Raw genomic sequence first — 23,484 nt, 5'->3', positions numbered from 1 at the left:
CAGATCTTTCAGATCTGGTGATGGTGAGGCCTACAGCTCAGCCAGGGCAACCTGCAAGGGTGCATTATTAACGCCAGACACACCTACAAACTGTGAGCGTGTCCACAATTCCAACCCTCGACACACGTGAAAGGGCATTCAGTCTCTCACAGACTACAGACCATCCCATTCAACCCCGACATGCAGGAGCACTTCTCTCCCAGACGAGCTTAATCGGTTCTAATTTCATTTTGATAACATTAATAAACAACAGACCATTTGCAGTGAGCTTCCTTACATTGACGACTCCCTCACATTCTCCACAACTAATGTGTGTTTAGTATTGAACTGAGTAAACACACGAACAGCTTCCAGTCCTGTTTAAAGTTCAAGGTTTTAAATCCTTATTTTCTTTCGGAAGGGGGTTAAATGTCAGATTGCAAAATTCATTGCACTGTTTTGTTTTTGCACAGTGCTACTATATTCAGCTGAATTTGTACTTACTCATTGCACTAGTCAATACAATGAGCAATGACAAAATTAAGTCTACTTATCTATCCATCTGTTTTTAAAGAACCTGCGATTAAAGTAAAAATGTAAAGATATTTTATTATTGGTTAATTAAATTGTTTTACAAAAAGGCATACTTATGCTACATTATAAACAACACAAACTTAATTTTTTAGGTATTAAGTAGTGACATGAAACTGTAAGGCTGTCATTAGTTTAGCTGGAATGACATGTTTATCAGGTTGTATTTAACTTCCCTAGTTTTTTAATTGCTGTTACATAATCATGCGCAAATATGTATCACTGTTAAAGGGCAGTGTAAATGTTTACACAGATCATAGGAACATGAACATCTCGTGACTGACTGAAGGATCTGCTGGGCAACAGATATACAAACAGCACACCTAATATTTGCTTATTTGTCTGTTTAATATTTTTAATCCATATAAGCCAGTTCTGTTTGCATCTGGCATTCTATTAGTGTCAGAATCTGAAAAGATCTACTATATTTTCTGCACAGACTGATTTATCTGTAGATTAGAGAAAATCATTCAAAGTCTTGTGAAACAAAAAGGGTTTGCACTTTTTGACCAGCATTTTAATTCACCTCACTCGTGTTTTAAATTATTGTTTAGATGAACATTGTAGAAACCACAGTTAAACCACAAGCTATAGGCTGTCTGTCTTTGTGCTGCAGGTATTTATAATAAAGCAGTTCCTAAATCTTTATTTTAGTCAAATATACTGCTGTAAAGTTGTTAAACAGTGCTGTGAAACAGTATTTGACCCTTTCCAATTACTTCTATCTTTGCATATTTGACACACTTGCATGTTTTAGATTAAACAACATTTACTATTGGGCAAAAACCCAAATAAACACAAAAAGCTTTTAAAATGCTGTTTTTAAATGTGCCTGCAGGTAATTGTGAATGTCTTTTAATCACTGAAATGGCGGTCAGATCTAAGTCGTCATAGTTAGGTGTGAATAGGCAGTTTATTGCTAGACAGAGAGGAAGAGCTGCCAAATGGTGAACTGCAACAATTAACAGCTGAGGGCTTAGACAAATGGTTACATCCTGTCTTGGCAGAAAACTCTCACATTCAGTCTTACATTCTTACATGGCATTAACAAGGCAAGAATGAATCTGAGCTGCTTTTACAAGACTGAAGTTCACAAAGGAGACAAATGAATGTGGTCAGACTATCAGGTCCATCTAAAACGACTTTAAATTTAATTATTGTATTCATGACTGATTGGCATTGTATTTTCTTTGAATAGAATGGAAACCTAAAATAATAGCTCAATATAATACAACTTGATAGCCCTTTAATAAATCTTGACTTTTGGCTGTTGTCGACCTGTGCATTTTAAATGCTAGTGTAGATGTAATTAGTGTATTAATTATGTAAGAATAGTTATTAATACATTTGCACCCATTCATGAATCAAATATACAATATAAAATACAATATAAAATACTGTTAAAAAGTAATTTACATTTTCAGCATTTAGCAGACGCTTTTATCCAAAGTGACTTACAGTTGTGACAGTATACAATTTAAGTAATTCAGGGTTAAGGGTTTTGCTCAAGGACCCAACAGTAGCATCCTGGTGATGGTGGAAGTTAAATCGACAACCTTCTGATTACTAGTCTAGTACCTTAACCACTAAGCTACAACTGCCCTAATTAAAGAAAACATTACACAGATGAGGCATAACATTAAAACATTAAAACTGAGTTGGTCATCGTCTAGACCTTCAACACTGGCCATAGGATGCTGCCCACGGGGCACTGTTGGCTGGATATTTTTGGTTGGTGGACTATTCTCAGTACAGCAGTGACAGTGAGGTATTTAAAAACTCCATCAGCGCTGCTGTGTCTGATCCACTCATACCAGCACAACACACACTAACACACAACCACCATGTCAGTGTCACTGCAGTGCTGAGAATGATCCACCACCTAAATAATACCTGCTCTGTAGTGGTCCTGACCATTGAAGAACAGCATGAAAGGGGGCTAACAAAGCATGCAGAGAAATAGACTACAGTCAGTAATTGTAGAACTACAAAGTGATTCTATATGGTAAGTGGAGCTGATAAAATGGACAGTGAGTGTAGAAACAAGGAGGTGATTTTAATGTTATGGCTGATTGGTGTATACTAACACTTCCTAAACATACTTGATGAGTTACTCTGCATAACTGTGCAAACCCTGTTACAAGAAATGAAGGTTAATAGAGGCTAAAGACTAATGGAGGTGACTTGCACCCCTCCAGGACCCTGCTTTCTAGTGCCACCCTGGCTAAGTTCTGGCTCCTCCTCAGACATGGGGCTCTGCTATAAGGGTTAACAGAAAGAAAGATTCTTTAGCTTTAGTGAATCGATTCGCGCAATGCACGTTGTTGTTTAAAAGAGTCGAGTTGATGACTCGGTTCGTATGTGCTATGGAGACTCTTTGAGTCAGTGAGTGAGCCAGACTGGACTGGGTGGGATTTCATGGAGTCGTATCTTTTCTTCGGTTTAACCCGCGTCCTGTAATTTTTTATCTCAATATTTTATTCTTGGAGTCTAGAGAGCGACGGCGTGCTGATCCGGAATGTAAACACTCTGCCCCAGTCGCGACTTGTTCAGCGGATCTGAAGGACGAAGTTAAAGAGAGTTTATGAGATGGAGAAAGTGGAACTTCTACAGTAAAAGTAATGCAGTGTGGCGGACATGGAGCTCAATTACACAGCGTGGTGAGTACTTTCTAAACGATTAGTCAAAAAGTCCTGATTTTGGTGAAGATAAGGGAACATATGAAGTTTATAAATAAACTACAATGTGTAGAAATCTTGGGTATTATTGACATTTATTGGTTTTTGCATCGAGTTATTATTGCATCATGTTGTTTAGGAATAATGCTGTCATTCAGTTCAATATCATCATTTTGATATAAGTAATGCAGTCATTTAAAAGTCATTTCTTTTCAGTTACTATATCACATTTACTATGGTACAAAACAGTACTTACATTGCCTGGCAGCAGTGGGATGAATCGCCCCAGCGTTAGTGAAGAAAACGTGACTTTTCATGCCTTCATTATGGTTGACTGGTCAGTTCACACTTATTGAGCACATTTATGACACTTACAGATGCTTAAAATGACTTAAAATTGTGACCGTACACAACACAAGCAAGTAATGGTTAAGGGTTTTAATCAAGGGCCCAACAGTGGCGACTTGGCATTGGTGGGGTTTGAACCCATATCCTTCTAAACAGTAGAAACCACTCATCTACTACTGCCTTGTTAATACCTTTACCCAATATGTTCTGTGTTCCATGTTTAAATTTAAATTTTCTGCATTTAGTGGACACTTTTATCCGAAGTGACTTACAGTACTGTGACAGTGTATTGTCTAAGCAATTGAGGGTTAAGGGCCTTGCTCAAGGGCCCAACAGTGGCAACCTGGCAGTGGTGGGGCTCGAACCAGCGAGCTTTTAATTACTAGTCCACTGCCTTAACAACTAGGCTACAACTGCCATGTCTCCAACACTTATCTAATGTAAGCTTCAGTTAGTAACTCTTCAGTGAGTTTTCTGGTAGAAATGTTACTTCAAACAACTACCGAAACCAGTTTATATCATCGTTGGTATTGTCAAGTTAATACTCTCAAAACATTCTGTTCTATAAGGTTCCATTTGACATTTTGGTTAAAATTAATAAGTAAACTTAAATTTCATGGGGTGCTAAAGACTTGGCCCTGTGAGGGATGAAGGTCGACAGGGTTTCACTGTTGCTGCACATTCACTGATCGTAGCTTTTCTCAAGTATACCAGGCCCCAAGTAGCAAAGCAGTCCCATACCATGATGCACCCTTCACCCTGCTTCACAGATTGGATAAGGTTCCCCCCCCCCTTTTTCTCCCCCTTTAGCGCATCCAATTGTTCAATTTGCATCGTGCTTCCCCTCTGTCTATGCCGAACCCTGCCCTGACCGAGGAGATCGAAGCTAACCCATATCCCCTCCGAAATATGAGCAGCAGCCGGATGCATTTTTGCCACCCACACATTTATGAGTTTGGTGCCACCTAGCGTTGCATGCGGAGAGACACACCCTAAGGGCACTCTTCCTCATCTCTTGTGCAGGCGCCTCTAATCAGCAGAGGTCGTAATCGCATTCTGACAGAGAGAGACCCACATCTGGTTCTTTGTCCCACCCCCCCAACTGAGCAACCGGCCAATCGTTGCTCATACAGCCACTCAGCTTCGAACCGGTGAAGCAGAGCTGGATTCGATACCAGGTACTCAGAATCCAGCTCTGGTTGCAGCGTGTCTTTTTACCGCTGCGCCACCTGAGTGGTGATTGGATAAGGTTTTGATGTGTTTTTTTTTAACTTTACAAACATACAATGCTTGAAGTCATCTTTGCCTGATGCCAACTTCTGGACTTGTTCACTAACCCAAAGTTTTCCATACTTTTTCCATCATGAGGTGAATAATAAATGGGCATGTTGAAGGGCATGAAGAACATGCTAACAGTAAATAAATCAGAACATTTAACTTTTACATTTGAGCACTGAATAAGGCATATATTTTTTTTAAATGGCATAACACTAACATTATTTGCATTTGTACATACACTGATCAGCCATAACATTAAAACCACCTCCTTGTTGTGCTGGTATGAGTGGATCAGACACAGCAGCGCTGCTGGAGTTTTTAAATACCATGTCCACTCTATTAGACACTCCTTCCTAGTTGGTGCACCTTGTAGATGTAAAGTCAGAGATGATCGCTCATCTATTGCTGCTGTTTGAGTTGGTCATCTTTTAGACCTTCATCAGTGGTCACAGGAAGCTGCCCACGGGGCACCGTTGGCTGGATATTTTTGGTTGGTGGACATTTCTCAGTCCAGCAGTGACAGTGGGGTGCTTAAAAACTCCAGCAGCGCTGCTGTGTCTTATCCACTCATACCAGCACAACACACACTAACACACCACCACCATGTCAGTGTCACTGCAGTGCTGAGAATGATCCACCACCCAAATAATACCTGCTCTGTGGTGGTCCTGGGAGAGTCCTGACCATTGAAGAACAGCATGAAAGGGGGCTAACAAAGCATGCAGAGAAACAGATGGATTACAGTAATTGTAGAACTACAAAAAGCTTCTATATGGTAAGTGGAGCTGATAATGGACAATGTGTGTAGAAACGAGGTGGTTTTAATGTTATGGCTGATCGATGTAATTAACACACAGTATTACATAAGCACCCTTTGTCTTAGTTCCTTTACCTTTGGCAGTACTGTAATGTCAGGGCTCTAGACTAATGTTTTGCACTGGTTGCACTGGTGCACCTAACTTTTTTTCTTAGGTGCACCAGCACAAAAGTTAGGTGCACCCAAATTTTCGTCCGCATCGCATTTAACACCGCAGTTTTACAGGTTCACTTTTTTTTTTCTTTTTTTTTATCACTGTCCATACAGGCAATATTGACTTGGAAATAACTAACAATCTGGTCAACATGGCCTCGTCTGATGATCTGTTTGCTGCTGCCTGACAATGAAAGGCAGTGGGGAGAGGGGACACTTGGGCAGTGCATTTATCGCGGCATGTAATGTGTTTTATAGATGCATTGGGCTTTTTCAGCCTTTCAATTCGAAATGTATTAGAACCAGTCACAAATATACTATTGCCGGCCACTGTCTTCTTTACAGTTAATTATAGTATTACAGACTAATTATAGCACACTTATAAAAATTATAAAAATAATAGAGTAAATGTGTATGTATGTGTGTATATCTATTTATATGTGTGTGTATATTTAAAATTATATGTATATGTTTGTGTGTGTGTTAGAGTGTAATCTTAAATGCAGGGCATTATATTATCGGCTTTACTGAATCTTTTACACAGATTCCCAAAATCGCTTGCGGTGCACTCACTGCGTATTTTGACTACATGTATTGTAATATATTTTGGTCTTTTAGTTATTTTTATATTTTACTTAACGAAAATATTGTCGTGTTTTTACTTTCACTATCGCGCATTAGCCCCTTGCTACTGTAGAGAGTCGGCTCACCTAGCCGCTGTCCGGTGGGGATGCTGCGGGTCTTTTGCTGTGCGGTGGTGGAGGTGTGGGAATAAAGGCACACGGCAGGGTCGAGTCACTTTAACTGTTTAGTCAGGACTTAAGTGAGCGTTACAACACTTTACACCGCCGAGCTCCAGAACCAGAACTTCCATTCTGGGGACATCCGGCGAGTCTCATATACAAAACTAAACTTACTGCAGAACATCCGAACGCACGTGTATAAACCTGGTGCTGCATTCTGATTGGCTGAGCTGAATGTCGCTCACATATCACCGCTACAATATTGTCCCGCCCTTCACTATCTCTGATTGGTTTAGACCATGATATTGGCCTAATGTGTGTCTGTTGTTTTTTTTTTCCCTCGGACGCCTGGTCGCACCGGTGCGACCTGAGATTTTTTTTAGTCGCACCATTGAGAAATTAGGTCGCATGTGCGACCAAATTGGTCGCACTCTAGAGCCCTGAATGTGATATAGTAATCCAAGTGGAAATGTTAACGTGAGTGACCTTGATAAGGATGCTATAAAACACCCTGATTCATCAGTTTATTTACAGTCTGTATTATCTTCAGTGAATATTAGATTGTGACAATTTAGCTTCAGGTTCCAGCCCTAAATGTCTGAGTAATTCAGGTTTAGAATGTAGAGTTAAATCATGTAATGGTGATATAACAGAGAAAATTCCTACACTGTAAACCAGTAGGTATCACATTGCTTTTAACTGTAAGGACGACGTGACTTTTAGTACATTTCATATGGGTGACTGGGAGGGAAAATACTAACAAGTATTACTTATTAGGTTTATGACAGGTGTATAAAACAGATCAAATAAATTCTTGTCCAAAAATGTATCTAGCTTGTGGAAACAGTTTGGATGTACCCATTTCTTTTTCAGCTTCATGGTGCCCAAATCAAGATTTATAAAGGCACAGTTAGAGGAGTTTTATTGTCTAACTGTGAATTAAAGGGTACAAACTAGTGTTGACTGTTGATTTGTTAACTTTGGAATATCAGCAATTCATTCATTCATGTGGGGCATACAGGACAGTGGTTCTAGACTAATAATTAGAAGGTTGCCTATTCAAGCTGCTACTGTTGGGCCCCTGAGCAAGGCCCTTAACCCACAGGTGTTTGGATGGTATTCCGTAATAACCAAGTCGCTTTGAATAAAAGCATCTGATTAATGTTCTGAACTTTTGCATGACACAGTACAGTTGTAGCCTAGTGGTTAAGGAACTGGACTAGTAATTGAAAGGCCACTGGTTCAAACACTACCACTGCCAGGCTGCCACTGTTGGGCCCTTAAGCAAGGCTCTTTTCACTTTCTTTTTCATGGATTCCATGCATGCAGAGATGTCTGTTGGTGACGGCACACCTTCACTATAGGCAAATAAAGACAAACCTGAAAGATAACCTGAAATTTGAAAATATTTATTAAAATCCTATTGCTTCCTCCTGATGTTCCTTGCTTAGAAGAAGTTTTCACCTTTTACGTTGTTTTGCAATACATAGATAATTGTATGCAAAGCTACATTATATTTTTATACTCAGAGGATTTAATGTTTGAATGCTTTTGAATATAAAAGAAAAATATTCACATTTCAGTTACTTTATAAGCAGTTATCAGCCCTGAAAGAGGCCACATGATTTTAACCAATGCTGACACTTAGGCAATATGACACTAAAGTAGTCACATTGCCTAACCCCAAGAGCAAACACAGTTTCAGCACATCTTTTAGCACCTCTTACACTGCACAAGTGGTGCATTTATGTAGCTTTCTGCTAATTAAACAAATAAGAATAGTTGCATTGATGCCATGAAATGGGCGGCACGGTGGTTCGGTGGGTAGCACTGTCGCCTCACAGCAAGAAGGTCCTGTGTTCGATTCCCAGGCGGGGCGGTCCGGGTCCTTTCTGTGTGGAGTTTGCATGTTCTCCCCGTGTCTGCGTGGGTTTCCTCTCACAGTCCAAAAACATGCAGTCAGGTTAATTGGAGACACTGAATTGCTCTATAGGTGAATGGGTGTGTGTATGTGTGTGTGTCTGCCCTGCGATAGACTGGCGCCCCGTCCAGGGTGTTAGTGTGTGCCCTGCGCCCATTGAAAAGCTGGGATAGGCTCCAGCACCCCCCTGCGACCCTGATTGGATAAGTGGTTAAGAAAGTGCATTGATGTGAGTAAATAAAACCATTTTCCTCCACAAAGATTATAACTACACATTAAAATACATTTTAGTTAAAGGTAGGCCATGTGCTAAACTCTGACAAGTTCTTACCATGCAGTGGTCTGAGACCATGTCCACTCAAGTTACCACATACTTCAGAATAACAAAAGCACCACTTTTCTCAGCTCACTGAACCTTTAGGAACAAAATTTGACCGCTGGAAAAAGCCAGAGGTGTTTTCACCTGGTATTTCCAAAAAAAGAAGGTTGTCAGAAATTTGTGACTGATGACAGCAATCATTTTAACTGTCCTAAAATGTATTAGTTCTCATTTCAGGAACGATTTATTGAAAGCACACCTGGAGAGGTCATGATCCCAATAAAGTAACCAGGTGGAGGCTTCCAATGAACCAGTCACTCTGATGTTGGGTTGAACACTTGGATTAAATATCTGAATAGCTAAACTAATATTTACTTAATTGGCATTTTAGTAGGTCAACATGTAGCTTGAAATCTTGCTTGAAATCTTATCCACACTTTAATGTAGACAGTTGCCTATTTTAACAGGCTAGCAGTGAAGAGGGCTAGTCATTTCTAAACATGCTCCTTTTTCCAAATTGGTAAAAAGCATACACTGATCAGCCATAACATTAAAACCACCTCCTTGTTTCTACACTCACTGTCCATGTTATCAGCTCCACTTACCATAAAGAAGCACTTTGTAGTTCTACAATTACTGACTTTAGTCCATCTGTTTCTCTGCATACTTTTTTTAACCTGCTTTCACCCTGTTCTTCAATGGTCAGGACCCCCATAGGACCACCACAGAGCAGGTATTATTTAGGTGGTGGATCATTCTCAGCCCTGCTGTTACAATGACATGGTGGTTGTGTGTTAGTGTGTGTTGTGCTGGTATGAGTGGATCAGACACAGCAGCGCTACTGGAGTTTTAAATACTGTGTCCACTCACTGTCCACTCTATTAGACACTCCTACCTAGTTGGTCTACCTTGTAGATGTAAAGTCAGAGACGATCACAGTCTAGCAGTGACAATGAGGTGTTTAAAAACTTCATCAGTGCTGCTGTGTCTTATCCACTCATACCAGCACAACACACACTAACACACCACCACCATGTCAGTGTCACTGCAGTGCTTAGAATGACCCACGACCTAAATAATACCTGCTCTGTGGTGGTCCTGTGGGGGTCCTGACCATTGAAGAACAGCATGAAAGGGGACTAACAAAGCATGTAGAGAAATAGATGGACTACAGTCAGTAATTGTAGAACTACAAAGTGCTTCTATATGGTAAGTGGAGCTGATAAAATGGACAGTGAGTGTAGAAACAAGGAGGTGGTTTTAATGTTATGGCTGATCGGTGTATATTTAATAAAAAGAATGAAAGTGAAAGAGGAAAAAAATCTTGTATAAAAATGCAAACAAATAAATGTAGTAAATTCTCCTTCTCAGTACGTTCCAACTTTTTTAGAATTGAGGTTTGTATCTGAAGTTAGAAGAAGCTTGGGCTTTAAGGACTCACAGCTTACAGCTTCTAATCTTTAAAGGAAGGAATGTCAATAAGGTCTAAAGAAAACTTTTATCTAGAAAACACTTTAACATCTGTTGACTTTTCTTTTACATCCAGCAGTCGAGTGAAATCATTAAAGCAACAAACACAGCTCTTAAAGCTGCTGCCAACACTATTTTTCACATCCTCAACACACAGAATGGCCACTATTAAAGAAATGATGGTTTCAATTCAGTGGTGGAGAAAAAAAGGAACAATTTTTTTACTTGCTAACAAAGTTAAAAACTGTGGTAATAAGAAAAGAACTGGTGTGAAGTATGTGTGAAAGAAAACATGCCTGACATCAGTTATTGCACCAGGCTGAAGTGTTATATGGCACATGACTAAATACACAACAAGATATGAAGGCGCAAAAAGACTGATTCATGATGATGTTTTGTGTTTTTGCCAGTGCTTATAGTTCACTAAGGCAAGGTGCATTTCATGTAATTGTACAGTATATCTGTTCTGCACAATATTTTCCACCACGCCCACTATCAGATGGCCAGGGTATTGCTGCCTTAAACCCAGTGTTTCCTGGTGTAAACAAATGCGCAGTAACCCTAACCAGGATGAAGTTCTTTGATGACAGTGAATAAATAAAATGAATGATAACCACGTCATGAATGAATTATCTCTTATTTTACACAACAAAATAATTTTTACTGCAGTTACTGATTATTGCAACTTAAAAATGACATGATTGATGAGATGAAGTTCATTGGGATGCACTGAGATCCAGCCCACTAACACAGAAATCCAGATTTCCAGAGGAGCTACTGGTCAGTTGGGCATCATACAGACAGGATATGTCTGAGAGTTGGACAGCAAATTAATAGGGATGTAACGATACACTCTACCCATGATGAGATGTGATTCACAATACTGGGTTCATAATATGATTTTTTCCCCCTTTTTTTTTTTAAACAAAATGAAATTGAAGGCAAATTATGACAGAAGTTTCCTTTTATTATTTCTCTTAAGAAAATAAAAGGAAATACTGTATTTGTGCTTATCTTTTATTTATCTAAATAATGAATGCCCTTTTATTTTTGAGGTAGGTACAAACTATGCAAAACAATGCTGTACATTTCCCTTTTTGTGTAAAAAAAAAAACTGAAATGAAATAAATCCCAAAATTCTGAGCCTGGCAACCATGTAGTGACGTCAACCTGGCATGGTGAATAGCGCCAGTGCCCTATGCTGTTTAAAGCTAATATCGATTCATTATACATGTAAACCGATTTGAATCGTTACACATGTGAATCGATTTTTAACTGTCTTGTGGTGCATCGTTACATCCCTACAAATAAAAAAATTGGTGTTCTTTCCAGGGTGTGTTACTACAATGAAAACCAGACCCACAGCGACCCTAACATGAACAAATTAGTGGTAAAACATAAAAAATAAATTGGGCATTCCAGTAGGCATCATTATTTAAATTATTTTTACCTAATGCTGAGTCATGGTAACATTTATTTGGACAGTTTCTAATACATTTTATGAGTTTTATTACATGGTGTCACATCTGTCCTGTTTTCTCACAACGTTCAAATGTTTGCCCCGTCAGACGGGTATGTTTACATTTTTCACAGCCGGTTTAAGTCGGCTATATTACAACACGAGCCAAGGTGTGTCAGTGTGATGTCATAACTACATCAGTGACGCTGACAGAAAACCCTTTGCCTTTAACACTCCTGGCCCCCGGCGAATTAGCACACACACTCTACATTCCAATACAGCTCAGCATGCACTTGTACCTTTCTCTTAGGGAAAGCTTGTTGTTGGTAATTTAGGTAACTATTATGTATAACAGGCTGCTGCTTGCATTGTGTCCGCTAAAAGTAAGTGTCTACCAATGTGCTTGATGCCATGGAAATAACTTAAAGGATTCCTCGTCATCTTACAGGTCCTTCCTTTACTCTGACAGCTCATTGGGAATTTGTTGGGGCCCTTACAGGGTAAAGGAGAACTACATAAAATACAAACACCAGACTGGGAATAGTATGATGTACTAGAGAACATATTTTTGTTTTTTGGATAAGTAAGTAATAATAGTAATAAGTAATAAGTGAGTAATAATCTGTTATTAATTGTGATTAACTAGCTAGTGATTTCCTTGTGTCCATATAATTAGGGCGTGTTAAACTGCATCTATTAAAAAACTACGTAATGGGCTGCTCCTATTAGGCTTTGCCTCCTCTGATTATTCATCCACAAATTTAATTAGGAGCAGTTTTTCTACACGCTGGATGCCCGTCCTGACAACACCCTCCTATTTTCATTGAGCTTGGGACCATAATTTAGTTATGCTTTACTTATAATTTGGTTTTAAAAGCTTAATGAATGCAGTTTTATATGCAATATATTACACAATAAGTTAAATAAGTTACCTTCAGGGACTAGATCAGGTCCCACATGTACACAGATTTATACTTTATTAGCATGTTAAGGACCTCAACCCCATTGAACACCTTAAAGATGAATTGGAATGCTGAGAGCAAACCAGACCTGCTGGATCTCACAAATGCTTTTGACTGGTTGGGCACAAACACACTCCAACATCTTGTGGAAAACCTTCTAAAAGGTGCACACCGACTTCATATTTATTGGAATGGGTTTGGATTTGGAATGGGATGTCAAACAAGTTCATGGTGAGGTACTGTAGTGCTGCACCACCGAAGCACCGGCGTATTCACCCTTATGTTCTGCATTAAAAGCATCAAATTATATAAACTGATTAATAATGGAATAACACTTAAAATGACTGGGTTGTTATTTAATTAAAAAAGAAAACATACATTTCTTACTGGCATTAATCTAGCAAATACAGCAGATATAATGCAATATATGATTTAATAAATGTTTTTTTTTTCCCTTTTTATTATTTGAATATTTTTATTATTAAGAACAAAAGTTTAAATTTTACAATATATAGCTTGGTAGCAGGTAGATTATAATACTTTATATGTAAGCACAATTTATAAGTTACTGCTAAACTAAGGTGTGAGTAGTGGAGGTGTGTACACTGTATCAGTACTGTGTCATGACAACTGGAAAGGCGTGGCAGCTATCACCCACCCTTTGTTTATGTAATTCCATTTTGCGCATCTGCATAGTTGAAGCTAAGCTCACCTAAACAAAAAGGCACATGCTCTGCAGGTGTGATAGAACACTCACTCCAAAGCTCGGACTGCACAGGGCATTTCAGTAACTCAGCTACGATTTCGAAAAGGACACAAACACCAGGGTATGTGCTTTATATGAGCTGTATTTGATTTATCCTAGATTCCATAACATTGTGTGTTTGTAATTAGGTTATTTATTTATAGTCTTACATTATTTTGATATGATGTTTAATTCAGAGTAAGCGAAACACTTAATTACACTGGTTTCTATAATTAGTTTTGTACTTTTGCTTTGTTTTTAAAGGTTCATAAAAGTAGACAGGTTCTGATTTGCACTCTTTCGAAACGTTCTTTGTGCTGTTCTACAGATTTCGTAGCATTAAATGAATGTAATCTGCACTTCTGTAAAGCACATGTATAAGTACACGTGTGAGAGAGATTCAGCTAAATCATTGTTTGGTTGGATGTTTGCTGTTATTCCTGAAGTTCAGTTACTGATTTATTAGACAAACCTGGCTGAACTTGCACATGTTGCAACAGTCTGTTCTGGCAGATGCTGAACTCATTACAGCTACAGATGAGATTTTATACATTACTGTTTAAAAGTCTTAATGATGACAGTAAGTTAAATAATAATTTTGATGTGTTCAGTCTCAAGTATAAATAATCTCTATGTAACAAGTAATAAAATATTGATGGTGAAATGGTTTAAATTACAAGTTCAAAGGTTGTTTTTCTAGACTAAATGCGATCACGATAGCCTTACAAAAAAACAAAGTAAATAACAAAAAAAAGTGTTTTTATTGGTAGAGCTTTTGCATTTTTAGCAAGCAGCTTTTGATTCTGCAGATTTTAGCTCATGTTAATAGAATTATATATTTTATAATGATATAAATGCCTATTCATACATTAAGTTTTTTTTCATTGTTAATTTTTTTGTAAAAATTTTTTGTAAACTCATTTAGCATTTTAACTAATCAAATTCATTTAAAAAATGTAATTGCTTTATAAATTGTCCCATTACAAGTTTTAAATACAAGCAACTTTCCTCTGAAAAATCAACAATGATATACATTGTTTTGGTCTCAAAATTTCTTGGTTGGTTGTAAAGTTTTCACTCAGCCAAAGTCTTAGCGAAGTCGCCGTGTTATCATCATGATTTCTTTTTGTAGAGCCATTTCAAACTTCTGGACTGTATTAATTTAAAGAATTTAGACACTGCTTGAGTCAATACATGGCACTATTATGTCTTTAATCATTTGACAACACATGTTTGCAGATAGTTGATCGGGTTATCAACAGAATGTCTACAATTGATTAGTATTCGTATTGGTGGTTGATGGGGCTATATTTCATATATAAGATTGATAGGACAATCCTCGGGCAGGTATAACCCAGTAGAACCTTCTGAAAAGATCATTTAAACATCATTGCATTGTTAAAGTAAATCCTGAAATCTTTGACTTCTCCCAAACATGCAGTCTGTGATACAAAATTCATATTTCTGATTATTTTGAACATTTGTAATAGGCGTAAATAATAATTAAATACTGGTCAGTGGCAGAATAATGTAAATGGTCTGCAAATGGAGGTTTGACGCTTAGCTTTTTGATAAGATTTCAGCTGGCATATAAAACTGGAACTGCTCTGGCTTGTTCCTGTTCGGGCAAGTTTTCAGATGTGTGAGAAAATGAAAACAACCAGTTTCAGCTCATCAAACAAGTGGGATAAAATACAGCGGATTGTGAAATGCCTTGGGTGAAACCTGATCATTTTAATCTGCTTTTTTAACAGATTACCATGGCGGCTTTGCTGTGTCTCCTCCTGCCCTCGCTGCTGGCCCTGGTCACTGCAGCGGAGGTGAAGAACTGCCACCCACAGTGCCGCTGTGAGGTCGAAAGCTATGGCCTCTTTGACAGCTTCAGCCTCACCAAGGTGGACTGCAGTGGCCTCGGACCTGGCTACACTCCCATGCCTATTCCTCTGGACACGTCCCACCTGGACCTGTCCCTCAACTCCATCACCTCAATCACTGACTTAATGCTTTCAGGACCTGGCTATACCACGCTGGTAAGCCTGGACCTGAGCCAGAACCGGATTTCCAGAGTAAGTCCCAAGGCGTTTACCAAACTGCGCTACTTGGAGACACTCGACCTCAGCCAGAACGAGTTGGAGAGCCTCAGTGATGCATGCTTCTTCGGGCTTCCTTTGGCAGACGTAGATCTCAGTGACAACAAATTTAAAGACTTTAACTTGGATCTTTTTACCACTCGAGGCCAAGAGCTGCCCATCAGTGTAGATATGTCCAATAATCTTCTCACTACAGTTTCTACTAACCCACAGACCCCAGGTCCATATATCAAAAGCCTGGTGCTGGCAGAAAATCAGCTGACAACGGTGCCCAAGCTTGCCGGAATCCCCCTGCAGTATTTGAGCTTGGATGGAAATCCTATCACAACCATTAGAGAAGGGGACTTTAAAGACATGAAAGACCTCATATATCTCTCTCTGAGTGGTCTGTCTGAGCTGACGACCATTGAACCCAATAGCTTTAGAGGCCTGAAGAACCTGCAGGTTCTAGACCTTTCCAACAATGGCAAACTGAACACATTGAGTCCAGAGGTTTGCAGTGGTTTAAGTGCTTTGCAGGAGCTAAACCTGTCCAAATCTGTGGTAGTACCACTACCCGGAACAATCTTTAACCAAATGCCGAGCCTTAAAAGTGTAACTCTGGGACCAAATATGCATTGCTGGAAGACACACAAGCAAGGACAGTTTCATAGACAGATAGGACAGGCTAAGGCAAACGACGTGTTGACGTGTGATGTTGCTGGCATCATTTTGTAAATTGTATTTGTTTTAAATAATTCATCTGAAGACCTGGTATTACCTGGTGAATTCAGGTACCCTGGTTTTTCACTCAGCTCCCAAAGCTGAGTGGGTGAATTAGGTAGACTGGCTACTGATAATAGCACCTAGGAATGATTGGCACCTTGATCAAGGTGGCATTGCCCCTGCCTTACATCATCCTAATGGACTGTATTAAAGCTTCCATACCAGCTTCAGACAAACTGTTGTTGGCTTATAGCTGCTGGGTTTGGACGATTTGTCACAAGTTCGCATGCCAAGTCCAGTCAACATCACACATGTTTACTGTATAAATGGTATCAGTAGATCAGATTTAAATATCAGACAGTATCAGATGTGTATCCTCACTGTGTTAATTGCTCTGTGCCTTATTTCTCTGACATTCTTTCCTACAATTCAGTTCACTTCCTTCTTTTTGCACAATGCCAACCTTGGTTCATAAATGTACACATTTCCAATGTAAATAGTATTAGGAGTCCGTTTGGGGCTTCCATGCACTTTATGTTGAGCCACCCTTTATTTTCCCATGGTTACATTCCTCTTTAAAGGCCTGAATTACTCCTGTTCTTCACTTCTCTACAGTTTTGAAGGGCTGGTTCAAGCTTTTATGCTGCATAAACTGTGCCTGATTATGCCTTGGGCAACACAAGAACCACTTTATATTTTTTTTAACCAAAGCTGCATTTAGAGTGAATTTTCAGTGCCTTAAGGTGACACCAGGCTTGTATTAATACTGTTTTAGTACAGTGTCAAAGGGCTTACCGTATTAATGTAATATATTGTAACTATTTGCACATGTTTATTGATTTTGAAAGACTGATGAGTGTTGATGCCAGTTTCATGTCGGTTCATAACACTTGATTCCTGTTAAGCCAAGTCAGTGCGAGCTGTGAGCTGAATGAATGAACTGTAGTGAGTCATTTAAAACTTGCATGTTTTTTAATCTTATGCAGTTATTTTATTTGATTTAACTTTTAATCACATTTTATTACATTCCCATTTCTTGTACATGTGAAGCCCAACAAATCACATTCGAGATCATGTGACAGTTTGTTAGTTTTTTCATGCTCTTGCTGTTTTGCACTGTCATGGTATGAACTAAAATGTTTAAAATTACATTTTATAATTATCTATTTTATATGAAATTGTATGTTTGTACAAAGCTGCACGTTTAATAAATACTAGTAAATGAAACCTTGTATGTAGAAGCTTTTTTGCATAATGAAGTAGCTTCGACCTTGCCAGTTCAAAATAGGGAAGTCTCTAAAAATATCTTTAAAAATACCAAGCATTTTGTGCCGGAGCTGCTAAACATGTACCAGTGCTGTGATAGTTCAGATGACTAACAAATCAGACTTAAATTTCTGCTTGTGATTTAGGTCACAGTGAGCTGCACTAATAGTGGAATTAAAGCTGTAGTTGTAGATGAAGTAAATAATGACTAAATTACATTAGAGTCAATTAATTTAAATATACATTTTAAATTTACTTCAAGCATCTTGGTTATTAGCTATTTTTATTCATTTTTACTTAATAAAGACATTTCCACCATATTGCAACCATTGCCAAACTTGGTACAGTGCAGTGACCTCACCTTTAAACAAAAGCCATAAAACTCCAGAGATCAGGGGGTTAAAAGCTTTGTTCATCAGTCTCCCTGTGTCCGTGTGGGTTTCCTCCCACAGTCCAAAGACATGCAAGTGAGGTAAACTGGAGATACAAAATTGTCCAAAAACTGTTTCGATATAACCTTGTGAACTGATGAACCTTGTGTAATGAGTAACTACCGTTCCTGTCATGAATGTAACCAAAGTGTAAAACATGATGTTAAAATCCTAATAAACAAACAAAACTTTGTTCATCAGAGTCCTAAAACAGTTCCTCTTAGATCCAACTGCTTTGCCATGGTTTCTGTGGTTCCTTCATCCTGGTCCTAGATTAAAATGCTGTGTATTGTCAATATTAAATATATCACATCACAACAACAATCACAACAACTACGTCCACCCCACTCTTACTATTGTGAATTCACCAAGCTGTGTTCTCAAAAGAAAAAATTAAGGCTGGAAGAAGCTCTCTGATTTAGTTATCTTTTGTTTTTAAATGTTATGCTAGTGTGAATTATAAGACTTCCATTTTTTTCTAATTTGTAAAACATTTTAGTGCTAAAAGCCGCTTAAAGCTGTGGCAAGGTACAACATGCTTTAGATGACTCCTTGGAAATTATTAATAAGAATGCATCCTAAATAATACTAGGCTAATGCATTATACCACCTCACATACTGTGCGGTATAATAAGATTTTATTTAATATATACGAAAGAAAAACTTAAGGCTGAAAGTAGTAGAATGAAATATCGAAGTACAAAGTTTATAAGAAAGCATTGTAGCACTAAACCCGGTAATTTAATCTATGATAATTAAGAGATACTTCAGTGCAACATACAATGAAACCAGAAACAATACTAATATAACAAGCAATCCATAACCACAGTTTAGATAAAATAATAAAATGTTTTCTCCTTTCTCATGTGGTTGCTGCTGAGACAGGAGTTAGGAATGCAGTCGCCTCACCTTCAAAGAGCAGCAATTCTTCTGGAGATCAAGGTTGTGACAATATGCTGCTTTGTCATTTGTGAGTGGATTACAGATCAAAAACATTTGATTCAAGGTCAAAATCACATTTCTGGGCCATCAGATATTCATCCATCTTTTAACCAATAAATTAGAGTGATTCATGATGGTAAATTGGCCAACCAATTAAATAAGTAGAGCAGCATTAACTACCAGTAATTGGAAATTGCTAAACTGGATTGGGATTTAATGTGTAGGGTAGTGTTTTACAATCCTGGAGTCTTCCTGTCCTGCACATTTTACCCTCCCCCATCCTAACACACTTGACTTTAATCACAAAGTCATTTATCCTGAACTGACGTTGGGTGGGAAACCAACAAAACAGATGGCGGGGTTTGTCCAGGACCAGAAATAAACAGGCCACTCCAAGGTATCATACATGAGAGGTTGGTTTATGTCTAGTTCACACTACACAATTTTTGCCCTGATTTTCGCTTGCCGACTGGTCGGCGCAAGATTTACCGGCTCGGGAGCAATTCGGCATTCACTCAGCGATTGAAACTCGGCTCTCGATCGCTATGTGTGAACTACTCAACAACTCGATCAGAGCGGCTCGCCGAAGAGAGATATCTAGCATGTCAAATATCTGGATCTGAGTTGCCCAAATGGCAATGAGTGCTATGCCGAACAGCCAATGAGAACGCAAGATACGGTGTGAGGGGAAACGCAGGGGAGGAGTTGTAAAAAGGTGGGACAAGGGCGTAATATAATTTATATCAGAATACATCAGCACACACACAAGTTTTACAGTATTTCTGACCTTATCGTTCTCTACAAACCATAACACCAACGTATTAAAAAATATTTATTAACCTCCAACTCCTTATAGAACAATCCATGCTGTTCACGTAGCCAAATCCACTCAGATTCATTTATTTTTTCTCCTTGATTTTACGCTGCACATCAGCGCACAAACTTTGATCGCGCGCTACTTGTTGACGTGCATTTTTGGACGTGGTATCAATAAACCCCTCGTCACTTCTCGCATTTGTTTTTGTGACAAAACGTACTTTGGGAGACCAGAGAAGCTCGCCTGCGATTCCAGTTGGTGATAGATGGTGTAGTGTGAAACCCCCTATCACTGATCAGTCGTGTAGTGTGAAAGCCACACCGACTTGAAAGACTCCCGATTACAAGAGATCCAGTTGTGTAGTGTGAACTGTACAGCGACCTGATGACTTGGAATGTCGTGTAGTGTGAACTTGGCATTAGCAACATGTTTCATGCCAACTAGTTAGGTGAGGCGTAATTATATCATTGTAATTGCATCTTTAATTTCTTTCAGGATCAGTAAAGTATCTGTCTAATGTAAAAACCTGCTGATTGAGAACTACACACGTCACAATAATAATAATTTATGTTATATGTGTGTTATGTACAATTATTATTATTATATAAATAAATCTAAATTAAGCCACCGAATTACCTTTGTATATTTATAAATATTGTAACAATGCATTGTTTATGTAGTTATGACGCAGATAACTACTGTATCAGCCAATCACTGCTAAAGTTCATTTCATGAATCACTCCATTATTCCATGCACTCAAGGGTGAGTTCAAACCCATCCTTCTTTTACGTCTTTAAACTTCTTACTCAAAACTCAGTCAGTAATTGTTTTGTTGTATCAGCTAATTACTGCTGAAATTCATTTAAGAATTACTCAGTTATTCATAGTCAACCTTGCCTTTACACTCCTTAGAACAATCATAAGAAGGTTTTATTAAACAAAAGGCCAAGATTATGTGTACCTTACTATAAGCTTGTTGAAGGTCGCATTTCAAAATCATGGGCATTTACACTGATCAGCCATAACATTAAAACCACCTCCTTGTTTCTACACTCACTGTCCTTTTTTGTATCAGCTCCACTTACCATATAGAATTGCTCATCTATTGCTGCTGTTTTGAGTTGGTCATCTTCTAGATCTTCATCACTGGCCATAGGATGCTGCCCACGGGGCACTGTTGGCTGGATATTTTTGGTTGGTGGACTATTCTCAGTCCATCAGGGACAGTGAGGTGTTTAAAAACTCCATCAGCGCACACCACCAGCATGTCAGTGTCACTGCGGTGCTGAGAATGATCCACTCCCAAATAATACCTATTCTGTAGTGGTCCTGGGAGAGTCCTGACCATTAAAGGACAGCATGAAAGGGGGCTAACAAAGCATGAAAGAAACAGATGGACTACAGTCAGTAATTGTAGAACTACAAAGTGCTTCTATATGGTAAGTGGAGCTGATAAAATGGACAGTGAGTGTAGAAACAAGGAGGTGGTTTTAATGTTATGGCTGATCGGTGTATATGGATGCACAAACAAACTCAAAAAGATTTGTGTGTGTAGGAATTTGTACCAATTCAGTGAAAGGAGCATTTGTGCGGTCAGAGACTAATGCTGGACATGAAGACCTGGCTTACAATCAACATTCTTTATCCTGGGCAGCGTAACAGTGGGTCAGGTTTCCTTCCTGTCCCATTAGAAATAGGCAATCATGTCTGTATGTGAACACCCAGCTTACAGATAGCACTGGGCACTCGAGATTTGAACCCTGAGTCCCAATAGTAGTGGGCTAACGTAATTTACTGCTGCTCCACCTCATTCATTAATTAATTAATTCATTGTCTGTTTTGTAGTGTATCTGATTCACAGGGCAAAAGGCAGGAAACACCCTGAACAGATCACCAGTCCATCCCTACTGAGCCACCACACCACCCCAGTTTTACAAAACATAATCAAATTCCCAGGTCACTTCACACCACCCCGTTGTTGATGACTTTTTCTTACCGCACACCTCACTGTGCACAATTTCACATAAGTCGTTTAAAGAACATCAAAGTGTTTTGCACATCTATTTAAAAAAAGCTTTTAATTAAAGATTATTCGATTTTCTGGGAGTTTCTTTCAAAATGTTGCTTCTGACTAACGAGAAGCATATTGAGAACGTCGTTCATTCTTACCAATGTTTATAAGAAACACACCCAGAGATCTTTCCCAAACACACACACACACTCAAGTGTAGTGGTTTGAGAGGCTTTTCTTCGGCATTGTGGGAGATTACCAGGCGTCTCATGGAAAAGACTGAGCTGGTGCAGACGCTCAACAGATGACTTCAGTCTGGATGGAACAGATCCGTTGTATATTGTGTCGTGTTACACACCCTCTCTTGGGCTGTTTCACACACTAAAGCTATTCATGTATCCTCTTAGCGGCTCTGTATTATTGCCAAGATTCGGCTGTTTGAAATTCTAGCAGACACCAGAGAACCCCCCCTCCCCCCCCCTCATCTTATTGTCCAAAGCAGTGATTCTTAGACTTTTTTATTTAAAGTAACATCCTTGATTGAACCAAAATGTCCATGTAGCCACACACATACAGTACACAGTAGGTGGCATAAGCACCTATCATTTCAGTAAGTGTGCTTGTTTAGCATTGTGGTTTTCATTCCTTCTTTACTTTGGTATAAGTGGTTACAGAATTAAATATATTGCACTAAACAATCCTTTCTTTTTTTAAGGCTTACTAGCACAATAACTTCTTCCTGTGTCAAGATTTACACCATATATACTGATAGTACTGTGGTTTAATGTTCAAACCTCAGCTGTGCCATCACAGCTGTGTCACGGGCAACTTGGTGGCTTGGTGGGTAGCACTGTCGCCTCACAGCAAAAAGGTCCTGGGTTTGATTCCAAGGTGGAGCGGTCTGGGTCATTCTGTATAGAATTTGTTTGTTCTTCCTATGTTTGTGTGGATTTCTACCGGGTGTTCTGGTTTCCTTCCACAGTTCAAAGACATGCAGTCAGGGTAATTGGAGATACTAACATTGTATTTGTCCTGTGATGGATGGGTGCCTGTCTGGGTTGTTTTTCTATTTTTGCCCAATAAATCATACCCACTGCGACCCTGAACAGGATAAAGCGGTGGCAGACAGTGAACGAATGAATAAATGAATGGTCTAGATCACAAAATGTGTATTTCAGGTTACTGTATTTATATTTTAATGTAGCTTTTTTTTTTTAAACCTATAACATTTTTGTAGAAAATCATTCAGTTACTGAAAAGAACAACAGAAATCATTAAAATCACCAGGCGGCCACAATAATCATGTCTTTAGTGCTTGTAAATGTTTGACTTAAACTGTAAAAAATATCAGGTAAGGTAAAAACAGTCTGATAATCTGAAACCTTGGGACACAGTGTTATCTGCTTACATGCGTTTTCTTTGAAATGGGAGAGGTGAGAAAACCATTCAGTCGGCTGGTGAACCCCACCTGTATTAAAGGGTGGTAAAGTACACCTGTGTTGTTAGGCTTAACCATGTAAAGCATGTCAGAACAGGGCAAAGATGAAACGATACATAAAGTACTTAAGTAAAATCTCTGAGGAAATACCTAAATAACAGATAAACAGAGGATGTAGATCTAAAGATTTCCTGAAATAGGGTAGGTCCTTCTTTGCTGCCATGACTGTGTACAAAGCAAGATCCATAAATACATGATTTATTCAGTCATATAAATGCATTAGAATTGGATAATGTTAGTTCTGCGCATGCTTCTGGCCA

General features: G+C 38.7%; 1 protein-coding gene across 2 annotated transcripts; it reads left to right on the top strand.

The window, feature by feature from the left end:
• Positions 1–2,984: 2,984 nt before the first annotated feature.
• Positions 2,985–17,485, top strand: tsku (tsukushi small leucine rich proteoglycan homolog (Xenopus laevis)). 2 transcript variants are annotated; one of them, XM_063016546.1, is made up of 2 exons: positions 2,985–3,230; positions 15,218–17,485. In XM_063016546.1, exons 1-2 carry the CDS (start codon positions 3,192–3,194, stop codon positions 16,268–16,270), a joined length of 1,092 nt encoding a protein of 363 aa, XP_062872616.1. In that variant the 5' UTR covers positions 2,985–3,191; the 3' UTR covers positions 16,271–17,485. The 2 variants fall into 2 exon arrangements, with proteins under 2 accessions (XP_062872616.1, XP_062872617.1); XM_063016547.1 differs by lacking the exon at positions 2,985–3,230 and adding an exon at positions 13,463–13,545.
• Positions 17,486–23,484: the final 5,999 nt, after the last annotated feature.

The sequence above is a fragment of the Trichomycterus rosablanca genome, chromosome 20 (genome assembly GCF_030014385.1).
Source record: "Trichomycterus rosablanca isolate fTriRos1 chromosome 20, fTriRos1.hap1, whole genome shotgun sequence".
Classification (NCBI taxonomy): Eukaryota; Metazoa; Chordata; class Actinopteri; order Siluriformes; family Trichomycteridae; genus Trichomycterus; species Trichomycterus rosablanca.
This window is presented reverse-complemented; position numbering and strand designations above follow the sequence as displayed.